The sequence below is a fragment of the Myotis yumanensis genome, unplaced genomic scaffold (assembly GCF_028538775.1).
Source record: "Myotis yumanensis isolate MYYU_CA2020_CCGP unplaced genomic scaffold, mMyoYum1.0.hap1 SCAF_6, whole genome shotgun sequence".
NCBI classification, from domain to species: Eukaryota; Metazoa; Chordata; class Mammalia; order Chiroptera; family Vespertilionidae; genus Myotis; species Myotis yumanensis.
In genome coordinates this window covers 79,459,275-79,472,685 of record NW_027223757.1, presented here as the reverse complement: position 1 = coordinate 79,472,685, position 13,411 = coordinate 79,459,275, and the positions used below count along the sequence as shown (strand labels likewise).

At 39.7% G+C, this 13,411-nt stretch overlaps 1 protein-coding gene across 1 annotated transcript in view; it reads right to left on the bottom strand.

Annotated features, from left to right (window-relative positions):
* OPN5 (opsin 5) overlaps nt 1-13,008 on the bottom strand; it is a 30,231-nt gene extending 17,223 nt beyond the window's left edge. The window contains exons 1-4 of the mRNA XM_070419365.1: nt 12,879-13,008; nt 9,100-9,219; nt 5,496-5,666; nt 1,446-1,780 (exon numbers count right to left, since the gene is read on the bottom strand). Of these exons, the coding sequence (XP_070275466.1) occupies nt 1,446-1,780; nt 5,496-5,666; nt 9,100-9,219; nt 12,879-13,008 (756 nt within the window). The remainder of the gene's footprint in view (nt 1-1,445; nt 1,781-5,495; nt 5,667-9,099; nt 9,220-12,878) is intronic.
* Between the last annotated feature and the right edge of the window lie 403 nt (nt 13,009-13,411).

The following is a 13,411-nucleotide window of genomic DNA, read 5'->3' as shown; positions in this document are numbered from 1 at the left end:
GATGTTTCTCTCTATCCCTCTCCCTTCCTCTCTGTAAAAAAATCAATAAAATATATATTTTTAAAAAACATAATAATAATAATAATAATAATAAGTCATGGGAATGTAATGTACTAGTATAGTATAGAAGAAACAGTCAATATTATCATAGTAACTTTGTATGGTGACAGTTACAATACTATTTCGGTGACCTCATAAGGAATAAATTAGTAAATGTTGAATCACTAGGTTATACATCTAATATTGGATGTCAACTATATGTTAATTTTTAAAAAAAGAATCTTTAGCTCAACTGTGCAACCAAGAGATCTTAGAACAATTGAAAGTCAGCAATTAGGAGAGAAGAATGACTAAGATGAAGGCCCTGACTTACTAGGAAGCCATCTCCAGTCAAGAAGGAACTAGTAAGGAAATTAGTAAGGTCCCTGAGACCTTGGTCCTTAAAGTAGGTGGTGATGACACCTGCAGGTGAGCTATCCATCAACATGGTTGATTGGGATACCAGAAGGAAGTACTAGAATTTCCATCTACATTTACTTTTATCTTTAAAATATAAGATGGAAAGTCCAGTGTACTAATATTAATTACACAGTTTGATATTATCTGTATGTCATTTATTGTGATAGTATGAGCTGAAAAGTATTTTCCACATGAGGATGAGATGTGATGAAAGTGTAAAGAGAAAGAAGAAGTTATGGTTTATTTAACATATTCTATGCACCAGATGACAGGATAACATGTTTTACCTCATTACATCTCCACCATAACCCAATGTGATAGATTATATTCGTGAAGAAATAGAGATTTAAAGGTGTCTAGCTTTGGGTCACAAACCTGGCAAGTGTTGGTGATAAAATTAAAACCCTAGTTTGTTTGCAAATTATCTGCCCTTTTCCTTATGTCACAATATTTAATTTGCTGCCAACTCTGAAAACTAGCATTTACCAGGGGACTCAAACCTGCAGAAATTGCTCCTGTGTTAAGTTTCCATAGGAAAGCAGATGTATTAAGTTCTTACTCTATAAATAAAGTGTGAGGGCAGAATGTCTCTAATCATGTCCCCAATCAAAGTCCATACAAAACAGTAAATTCTGTGAGGCATTTTATAATTCATAAAAGTTATGATTCTTATGCTAAAATAATGTATAAGAACCATTAATATTCTATTCAACAGAGAGAATAAGTCTCCATAGATCAACTGTATAATTTTGGTAAATATTAGAATTATTGTGTGTATGTGTGCATGCATGTGTGTGTATAAATGAGAGAGAGACAGAGACAGAGAAAAGATATACCACAAGGTTTAGATAAATAATAACAAAGTTCAGACGGACATAAACAGTAGAGATTCTAAGATCTCTTAGTCTCCAACATTCCCTATCCTTTTTGCCCTTTGAAGTTTTAAGTGATTAGAAAACACCTCTGTAAAGGATTACCGCAGTTACCTTGGTCAGTTTCATTTCCAGCATGTGGCTGCCATGGATCCGACTGTCAAAATGAGCTACTTTTTTGGAGGAGGACTTAACCTTGGCAATGATCTTCACGTAGGAGAACACAATCACAGCCGTTGGGAGTAAGAGGCAGAAGAAGAGGATGTTCAGGATGAAAATCTGACCCCCTACTGTGGCCTGGGCCAGCCACCAGTCCAGGGTGCAGGAGGTTCCGAAGGGCTCTGGTACGTAGTCCCCCAGACCTACCAAGGGCATGGTGGTCCAGAAGGAAGCATAGGCCCAGATGAATGCCAGGCAGATGTAGGTGTGCTTCCTTTTCAGCCAAACCCCTGGAGGTGGAAGAAAACCATTACCAAGATATAATCTGCCCTCCACCCAAATACCTCCCCTCGATATGTCAAATTCCACATCCAAAGAGTTATTCCATTAGCTTCTGGGAGAAGTGGTCAGATAACTGAAGCCTGAGGGAGAGCGGAGGGAAGGTAGGAAAGTTCCAGAGCTGGACCTTTTTCTAAGAGAACAAAATTGGAAGTGATTTCACAGGGATAGTTTGCTCTAGACATCTGGGAGCCTTTGGAGAGGGACATGACAAAAGCTGGGGAAAGAGGACAGAAAGAAAGATGAGAGGATGCTGAAGACAGTGGAGGATCTTGGGGAAGCATCCAGAATGAACTTTGAGATCCTATTCAATGCAAGAGGCCAACTGGTAGACTGAACTAAAAAAGGCATGTATTAGTGGGTCATCCAAGGTAGAATCAAATGACAAGACATTGCTTATATTTTCTACATGTGTACCCTTCTCCCTAAAAGCTTTTGTGTCTCTCATTTCACCTGTCTTCCTAAACACTTGTTGAGTGGGAATTGGTGGGCCATTTATCGTGGCTGTTTGAGGTGACATTGAAATGGTTGACTCTGCTTGGTGAGGGCAGATTTTGAATCTTTCAACCTTATGAACACAAGAGCCACACTCACACAGCCTTAGGGGAAGAGGGAGGAAATCTAGGTAGATGGTATCACATTCTACAAAATATTCTGTGAAAATATTTTCAGGAAAATGAAACAAAAGAAAAAAACATAATGAGCTCCATTTGTCAGCACTAGTGTCTATTAACTAAAAGAGAATTCCAGGAGGAAAAAAACAGTGCAATCATCTGGAAGAGCTGGAAGGCACTGGTGAGCATTTCCCAAAGTTCAACACAACCACCACGGTCAGGTTGGCTGCAGCCCATGGGAAATTATTTCCATACTGTGCCTATCACCTCAAACCACAGGGCCTGAGAAGTGACCCCTTCCTGCCTTGGTCTTACAGTAGCAGAAAAGAAATATCAAAATATATTAATAAAAAAAGAATGACTTCTTGGGCATAGACTCAAGGTCTGCTCCCTACTTAGTGCCCTGTGAGGTGTGGGAAGGCAGCAGGACCTACTTCTCAATTCTAGTATTTGACCTTCATGGGACCTGTCAATGTTAGTGTTCTTATGAGTTAAATGGAAGAAGTAAGACTATATTGCTTATAGGTTTTAATAAGATTAAGTGAAATAATGCAAAGCCTCTCTTGCAAGCTATAAAGAACTACAGTAACATACATTTTTCACTCCTGGGATTTGTCTCATTTAATGCTAACAAGAAATAGAACAGATTGTTCATATACTCTATTGTCTCTATTTTTTCAAGTACATGGCATTTAAAAAAATTTTTGAGCACAAGCAGATAGGGATAACAACTATATATGTCAACTCTTGGTTATCCATTATAATGGATAAAACATGGGCATGGAAAATCCCATATATTTACGGAATGTGCAGAGGCATACTTACAAGCATTTATGGTTAGGGTTACTTGGTGAGGTGTTTTATACTTACATTTGAGTATGGTGAAAGGCTGTCAAGTACAGGAGGGAGTAGATTAGTAGGTTGGTTCTGTGTTGCTCCAGAAGTCAGAACTAGGACCAATGGGTGGAGATTACTGGGAGGCAGTTTTGTCTTAATATAAGGAATAACATTGTAACAATGATAGCAGACCAATCAGAGAATGGGCTGCCTTGTGCAGTAGTAAGCTCCCCGTCACTGGTCACTGGAATTATTCAAGAAGAGGCCAAGTGGCTGTCTGTCAGGGATGTCTTAAAACAATTTATCACATTATATGGGAGAAAGGTCTACATATCCCCAAGCCATCTTCTAATTCCAACAGTCTAAGACATTGTGTGGAGGGTTCAATAGTGTGTCAAATCAAATGATGAGACCATCCTATGGCAGTTCCACCTTAGAAGAAGCTAGGAAATAAATATACACAGTTCCCGTAGGAGTTATGCCCAGCAATCATTCTAGGGATGGAGAAGATCACCTCTTTAATTGACACAAAGCCTATGTTTAAGAAAATATTTAAAAAGCAGAGACATTAAGGCTTCATATACCTCCAATATTCCCAGGAAGTTGAATGTTTTGCCTTCTTGTCTATAATATATAAAAATATCATATTACACTATATATTATATCAGATATAATATACTAGTGCAGCGGTTCTCAACCTGTGGGTCGCAACCCCTTTGGCAGTCGAATGACCCTTTCACAGGGGTTGCCTAAGACCATCCTGCATATCAGATATTTACATTATGATTCATAACAGTAGCAACATTACAGTTATGAAGTAGGAATGAAAATAATTTTATGGTTGGGTCACAACATGAGGAACTGTATTTAAAGGGCCAGAAGGTTGAGAACCACTGTACAGTGTATACATGTTCACATTTTTCTTTTTTATTGACTTGATTGGGGTGACATTGGTTACTAAAATCCTATAGGTTTCCGGTGTAGAATTCTATAATACATCATCTATATATTGCATTATGTGTTCACCACCCCAAATCAAGCCTTCTTCCATCACTGATATGACCAAATATAAGATTATAGAAAGAATTTGACTCTGAAGTCATTTAGAATATGTATAATTGTATATTTTATCTTATTGGGAATTTTAATTTAATCTATTTCTATTGGAAGTTTTAAACTGTTTACAAAAGGAGATGCAATGTTTAGAAAAAAATAAAAGAATGAGTGCTGGATTGTGAAGATGGTGGATCATGACCCTCCCCTTTCCTGTGCATGATTTCCTTGGGTTTTGGGACTGTAAACTTTTAAAATATAAAAGAAAACCCCATTACATTGAGAGTGGCAAGTCGACTCAACTTTTCCCACCTCAGGCTCCAGACTGTACTCTGTACCCACGGTCACAGTCACTCTGATTGGCAGATTGAGAGACTGAGCAACTGAATCCAGAGGGTGCCAATATTATTCCCTGGCTGCCCTTGGTTCTCAATATTGAACTCACGAGCCCAAATGCATCTATTGTGGGTTCAATAAGTTCTCAGAACCCCGAGAAGTAAAGGTAATAAAAAGTTATTCTAACATGTGGAATATTCTAGTCACTAAAAAAACCAAAAACAAATAAACAAAACAAAACAAAAACTCTAGCCCCTGGAAACTTGGTTATTCTTGGCGCATCAACTCTTCTTTCTACCTATGTACCAATACCACAAAAGGCACGTTGAGTGACGTTTCTGTGTGTGTCCTTCCCTGCAGACCCAGCTGCCCGGCTGTCTAACTTAGAGGCAGACCGTTGAATTCCTCATCTCTGCCACCACAGGGAGCCTGGGTGCTTGAGGAGAATCACAAACAGCTCATACACTTACACTTACTGTGTGGGAACCAGCTAAGCATCATGGACCTAACATCCCTCCAAAGCATTTTGTGTCCTTTGTCTGCATGGCAAAACATGGGAGAAGCTTATACACTTTACACAAGGAAAGGATACTTTTAAAAGCAAACACCAGACATTCTTATACATGTAGTATTAAAAGAAAGCCACATTGACACTGGTTCAAACCTTTAAACATATGTTAGAATAAGATAGGTTATAAATACACATACGCTTGAGTATTAATGAGTTTATGAATTATCTTTGTTTATTGCCTATGGGTGAAATACGGACAGTTCTGACAAGCCATCTAGCTTTGGCTATCAGGGAGTTAGAAACCTTCCTACTTACCGTAAGATAAATAGCAGATTTTCAGGTATCGATCCAGGCTGACAGCAGTCATGGTGATCAGACTTCCACAGCCAAAGAAGAATCCAGCCCATCCGTACCAGCGGCAGCCAATCCAGCCGAACACCCAGCGGTGACAGAAGCAAGAGATGATCGTGAACGGTTTGCCTACAACTAGAGCGCCAAGCAGTTTGTGAAGGGAAGTTCCCTCCAGTTAACACTTACCCACCTACCTCAACTCACTGTTGAGTTACATCTTAATCCAACAAGAGATAGCTATTTTAGTAAATGTTAGGTTCAATTTCTTTCCAATCAGGCCCAGATTTCTGGGATTTAAACTCTTTATTCCTTTTGCTGTCCATTAGTTACGTTGTTGTTGCTATTCATTTTCTAGAAAATATTCTTTTACAGGTGGTCCCCAACCAATGATGGTTCAATGTAATGATTTTTTGACTTTACAGTGGTGTGAAAGTGATATGTGTAATAAATAAAGTACATGAGATATTTAACACTTTTATTGTAAAACTAGAGGCCCGGTGCACAAAATTCATGCAAGGGGCTCAGCCCCGAAGGTTGTTCAGCCATCCAGTCTAATTAGCGTATTACGCTTTTATTATTATAGATTGGCTTTGTTAGATAATTTTGCCAGCCTGTAGGCTAATGTGAGTGTTCTGAGCATGTTTAAGGTAGGCTGGATGGACTAGGTTAGTGTATTAAATGCATTTTTGACTTACAATATTTTCAATGTGGGATGGGTTTATAGGGATGTAATCCTGCTGCATGTGGAGGAGCATCTGTCCTTTCATTCCAAGCTTGTTCAGTCCTTATACTCAATCTCCACCTCCCTGAAGGGAATGTGATCACAAAGCTCTTCAAACTCTTTACCTGACATATCTATCAAGAGGGTTCTGGAACCTTACTGCATGAGGAAAACCCAGTAACCAATATTCAACCGATATTCACTGCCTGCAGGTGCTGGTCTGTCCCACCCCTCCCTGGAGTGCTCCTTCCTTGGTATACAAAGATATGTAGAAGTTCCTGTTAGTTCCGTCAGTTAACACATAGTTTCGAGTGCATTCTGTTAGCTGGACACACATCTCCTCCAGTTGTCTAGACAGCTAGACACACTCATCTTGCTAGACTGTGCACCCTCAGATTCTGAGAGCTTCCTAACCCGTGTCAGCATGGAAACCGAGTGTAAAAGAATTGCTTGTATCCAACAAGTAATTATTCAGTGCCTCTTCTATCACAAACAGAGCAAGGTGCTAGAGAACAAGATTCACCAATTCATGTTTTAACAGAGAGAGGAGACAAAAGAAACAAATCATTTGTAGTGAAAGATACGGTAGTGATTTGTGCTGTGAAGAAAAAGAAAGCAGAGGAAGGGGATAGATAGAAATTGTTGTTTACATAATGAGACCAGGGAAGACCTCTCTGAGGATATGACATTGAGGCAGATGCCTAAATCAGTGGGAATATCTTGAGGGAAAATGTCCTAGGCAGAGGAAATAGCCAATTCAAAGCTTGAGCTAAGTGCCTGCCGTGGGTGCTGAAGGCAACAAAAGACAAGTGAAAGTGACTCGCATGGGGTAATTGGTGTCAGTTGTGCCTTCCACCCATTAACAAAAGCTATTTTAAGATTCCTTCTGGAGCGAGAGCATTTGATGAACCTTTGCAATGTCACGTAGAATGTCTCTCCCTTCTTCGCTTAGCGGAATGGTAATGAACCTATCTGGTTCTGAATAGCTGAAGGAATTGTTTTGTTATGTTTTGGTTGCATTGTATTGATGTATTTGAATATTAATGTCCAGGACTCCAATCCCTAGATAGTCCGATTTAATTGATCTGCAGTGAGTTCAGGCTTCAATATACTTTTTTTTTAAACTCCCCTAGGGGATTCTAATACATATACATGATTGCAAGCCATTGGTACTTAAATAACAAATGCTAGTTGTACAGAGTATAGACACCTGGTCTCTAGAATGTGCTTGCTTAAGGTTCTTATAATGGAATATCGTTGACTAGTACAAAAATAATACAGACATAAACATATTTTAAGGTTTATTGGAAAGGGAAAGTGTATTAGAGTTATCCCTCAGAAGTTGAAAAAATGATCTGAGAACCAGAGAAAGCTATCACATGGAAGAAAATATTTCCCGGGGAATTACTCTAAAGACATATGCAGACTGATGAGGTGGTTTGTGCAATTCTAGAGCAGAATTGCTTAGTTGAGTGCATTTTCAATGTAAACAACCGTTTAAGGCCATTTTACTCAAGCCTAGTCTAATTCAGCCGTAAGCATCAGTGGGGTATGATTTAATGATGAAAGAGGTGGCTGAAATAGCAGGTTTCATTCTGGAGGAGATGTGTGTCCAGTTTATAGAATGCTCTCTTCAAGCTCTTTACCTTCAGTACCAGGAAGAGAACCATCAGGGGTCAGCAGGGCTAGCTGACTAGGAAAGCTGTCATGTATGTTGTTACAGCGCCATCGTGTGGCAATAGCAAAAATGGCAGTCATCTTGCAGCCTCGAAAATTCCCTAGAGTTCATCTTGGCTATTTTCACAGAGAGGGGCCTGACATGTTATGCTCCTCTTAATGTGCCTGTGTATTCCCTGTAAGAGTTCATGCTATTTAAGTCTGTCCATGCTGAGTAAAACCTTTCCAAATAACCTACACCATCCAACTCTCAGTAAGAGGGCAGCACCTCACTGCTGTGTGATAAGTACTCAGTAGGGGAGGCTTATTATTGGGCCTTGTTTCAGAGATTGGCAGTGGCAGGAAGATCCCCATGTGAAGAGAGAGACAAATATCAGGAAATATTTTTCAAGGGGATGCTTTAGATGGGAGACTTTTAAAAGGATTTCAGCAGAAAGAGGAATGGATGTGTGCTGTTCTAACTCCATACCCCCAACTCTAGTGATTGAAGACCCTATGTGCTAAATATCAGCAGGCTGTGGGTTCCAGAGGCACATTTGAATGTATCTAGGCAACTCGGGAATTTTACAGATGAAAGCAAAGGGAGATTATTTTCCCCAAAGTCATTCATATTTGTAAAAATGAATTACAGCTAAAGAGAAACTTTATTCCAAATTCTTGATGGGTTACCAGCAGCCCTTCAGTTTTCAATTTTGGGCTCACAATAAACGCATCTGAAAACCCTAGTTTTAAATATCCTGATATCCAGGTGACAGTCTCAACCAATTAAATGAAAGTTGCTGGATATAAAAGGTGCTTATTTTAACAGATTTCCATATGGGAATAAAGGGGTGTAATGGAGCTCAAAACGGTGATCTACAACCTGCTGGTAAGTTTCTGTTTTCTCAATCAGTAAGCCCTACTACATATGGGGGTGTCTGAGGTATCCTGCATTATTCCAGATAGTCTCCTCAACATCTAACATGCCTGGCACATGGAAAGAGTTCAATAAAGGCTGAAGGAATGATTGTTTTAGCCAGACAACACTTTGTTGACTTACCACAAAATGTAAACATGATTTGTGAAGGGGGGAGCAAAGAAGATGGAATGGGGGTGACGTCGGAGTCAGGGAGGACTTTAGAATGGGACACAATTCAACCCTCCAAAGAAGAAACAGCATGATTGTGTTACCTGAGATCCCCAGGTCACAGACTGCCAAATTGACAGTCATTATTTCCGCCGGCCTCAGCTTCTTCTTTCGTCTAGAGGACATATAAAGGACATACCCATTTCCAACTGTAGACAGAATCCCTACAAAGAAAAATATAAATCCCCATCGTTAAAACTGGGATTTAGAGTTCACTCAAACACGAAACACTTCTCAGTTTCAAAAACGGACACCATAGGGTTAGAGGGTGGTGAGAGGACTCTACATAAAAATTTAGATTAAGAAGATGAAACAAAAAGCATGAGTGACAGGTGAGGGATGGTTGCCTCCAAAAGGATAGGAACCAGGGATTATAAAACTGAACTTACCCAGAAAAAGGAGCCATAACTTCCCAGTGAGCCTAGGAGGGTGTGGACATCCTAACAGTCAGTACATGTACTGGTCCCCGGCAAAATATTTCCTCAGGCATTTGTATGGAGTATTAACTTTCTAGAACTCCCTCCCTCTGCTAAGATGGGTTAAACCCTTGGCTCTTGGTAAGTCCTGAAGATAAAGTGACCCAAACGAAACTAGCTCCTTTCACTATCGCTGCGGACTCTGAGGGATTCAGGAGAGGCCGAGGCCAGATGAAGCTGGCATGGCACTCGGCCAGGAAACGTCACCTCCTAGGGACACACCCCAGGACCACAGGATCCTGAGGACACGTGGACATTTGTGTCTGCAGCTGCTACTGGAATAGGTATAGAGGGGAAGTGGGTGACAATTTAATATGGGCTCTCCCCTCCCACCAAAGGGAGAGAAAGTGACCCTCAACCACCAACCTACCAACAATGGTATCAACGTGTTCCCACTTGTTTTTTAATATCCTTTCATTAATGACTAATTGACTGTGGCATTACAATGAAACTGTTCCAAAGTTCTTACAAACCCAGTTTAAATCCAAAATGACCCAATCCCTACTGACTTTATTTAAGAAAAGAATACACCTACTTCCATAGCTTAACATGTAGAGTAGATTTCTTCAGGAATTCTTGCTTCATAGTGTAGCTGTGTACAGCTGCCTTTAGTAGTAAGGAATAAGGAGAGTATTAACAGGAGAAACCCAGAGTTTTCTATTTTAATTTCTACCTCTCCACTACAATTCATTTGGGAGGCAAGGAGAAAAGTGTGCGTTTCAGCTGATGGTATGAAACCACCAGGAACTGGCTGCCCTGTGCTCTTAGGAAGTTCTGATCCCCGGAACAGGGCTGCTTAACGGGCCCTTAAACTCTCCTTAGCTTTCTTAGGGCAGAAGAGTGAAAAATAGAAAAGAGTGTGGAATTCTAGAATAAACCCACTACAGTGAAACCTACAGCTCATGAAAGGAAATCAGCTAGCAAGGCACACTGGGAAATTAAAATGTGGAAACATGACTCGAAAAATCATAAACAGATGCCGTCTACTTGGTATCCAAGGAGATTGAAATAAGTATGCATATGCATTTAAAACACAAAGCTCATTTAATTACCCTTTGTCTTTCCACGTTTCTTTTGAGAATATTGATTTTCTTGCTTTTCCTTTCTTAACTACCTCTGATTCATAAGGTTTCACCCAGTGCCCAAAGCATTATCCATATATAGTCAACTCACTATGAGTTGCATTTAGATTATTCCATAGGCAATCTTAGCTGCACGGGGGGATCAAGAGAATGCAAACTGATTTTAAAGGATAGTTAAAGGGAAATCAGGTTAAGAAAATAAAGGCTAAAGGGGGAACATTTTTATAAGATGAAAACCATGACTTTTTCTATGAATATAAAAATATAAACTCTCATATATTAACAGATGGGAATGGGTCTGTAGTTTATTTCTCCTCCATTCCAGTTTTATCTGTTCATCTCCCAGTTTTCCCTAAGACTTCCAGTACTTAACAAAGCCCACCAAGAATGTCGTTCTACTCTGGTTCCATAAAAGGAATCTGGACACATCCTGTAATCCTATCTTAGGAGGGTATGAAAACCAGGCACAGGACCAAGCCCAAGACCTGGGTCTAGGATGAATCCACCTCCCTCCAGGTGCCTCTGACTAAACTGAAAGTTCTGGAACATGTCTTGGCTCCACCCCCAGCTCCCTAAGTCACTTAATGATCCCTTTGGGGACTCTTTTTGGACTTCTTTTTCCTAGCTCCAACCCCGGGTGCATCAAGTGAGAAATTCTCTGGATTCCTCCACCCACAGCCACCCTAGCTGCCTCTTCTCCCTGGATCCCTCCTGCCAGGGTGGGGAATGGACAGCTCTCCCTCCCTAAGTTTGTGTTCTCAGGGAAATTGGTCAGGTTAAAGATGCTACTTTTTAATTCATTCCTTGCAACTAATTGAGACAAATTCAAGTTATATGATGTCTATTTTTCTGTCTTTTCTGATCATTGAAAGTACTTATGCTTAATAAAAATGCCATGTGGATTTTATTTTCAGATAGATAGTCCCCATGTGGGCAGAGAGTTTGTCATGTGGGCAGAGAGTTTGTCCACTTTGTTCACTGCTGTTTTCCAAGTCACTTAAACTGTAGTGAAGAATGGGCATTCAGTATCTATTTGTGTGTGAAAGGATGTGGAGGCCCATTCATAGAATATAGAATTTAAATCAGTTTCATAGTTACTTCTAATAAAGCCAAGGACCCAGGGAATCCCTTTGCAGCAGAATTTCTTGATTTCTTTTGACTCAGGCAGTGACCATGGAGGGGTCTCCAGACTTTTCTAGTGAGTTTTGCTAATTTCAGGAGTTTAAATAAAATTCTTATCCAGTGATAAATAGACAAGAGAGAGAGAGAGAAAGAGAGAGAGAGACAGTGAGAGGGAGGGTGGGAGGGAGTGAAAGAGAGAAAGAGAAAGCTTGACCCAACATCTGAAAAGATGAAAGGCAGACACACCTAAAGACATAACCCACCTGTGCACTGGTTGCTCAAATTTGAAACAATTTTAAATTTCAGAAAAGCATTATGGTTGAATTCTGAGTGCCTAGACTAGTGCTGCCCAATAGAAATATAATGTAAACCAGAAATGTGAGCCACACACACATGTAGTTAATTTTTTTCTGGTAGCCACATTAAACAAAGTAAAAATAGTACTAAATTCATTTTAATATTTGCTTAACCTAATATATCCAAAATGTATGGGTAGGCTATGTCATCATTTGTAAAAATGATGAACGAGCGATTTTACATGGTTTTCTGGTACTGGGTCTTCAGTGTCTGGTGTGTATTTACACTACAGTGCATCTCAGTTTGGAAAAGTCACAGCTCAGGTGGGTGCTCAGGAGCCATGCGGCCACCGCATTGGATGGCACAGTCTGGAAGCCAATGTGGATTATGCACAAAAGCCTTCGGCCCTGGACTGACTCCCATTTATTATCAATCCATCTTTTCAACTCTCACCCAAATTACTTTATCATGGTCCATTCTAAGCTTATAATATTTTTATTATATCAAAGCATTTTTTAGCAAGCAAAAGCACTGTATTTAAATAAGAGCTCATTATCATTACTTTTCTTATTCAGAAGACAATCTTACTACCAAAACAATAAAAATGAAGTGTAGTCTCAAGGTAAATTTTTTTTTTTTTTTGCTGTAAAATTCTTTGCATCATCAAGGGAATTTTTATCTGAAAGAATAAAGATAATAGAGAATCCACCCCATCTTCTGCCTTCCTCCCACTTTCCACCTCCATTCAAGATATCCACATGAGTGTTGGAATCATTGTGCAAAATCAACATATCAGCCCAGGAATTTTCTAGATGCAGCTTTTTTTTTTTTCTAGATGAAGCTTACCGATTATTGTTAGGTAAAATCCAGCCACTAAATCCGCTTCCCAGGAAAGTTTGGAAGCAAAGGGATCTCCGTCTTGAAGGTAGTGTGGCAGACCCTCGTCCTGGGGCAGGGCAGTGTGGTTTAGCGCCATGCTGTTCTCAGGCAACCAAGAGTCTGAAAAGCAAATTGGGAGTGATCTCAACAAACCCGAATAAGGCAACTTGAACCATCTCATAACCATGTCACTTGTAAAATAAAAAACAAGTTCCAAAGTCATGTTTGGTTGTCTAATTAATAACTAGAGAACATTTTAACATTCTTTTCCATGATCTAAACATGTCAATATTTTAATTATTCAGTGTGCTGATTATCCATGCCTACATTATTTCATTTCTTCATCATGCTACCCTCTTTGGGCTACTTCTCTCCTCCCTTGGGTGAAGTGACTATGAAGTTGAAGGCCAAATCCTATCCATTTTACTGCTTCTTAGCAATTTTTGTAAAGGTCTGAACTAAGAGAAGATATTGTATGGAGTTTACAATAGATAGGTAGA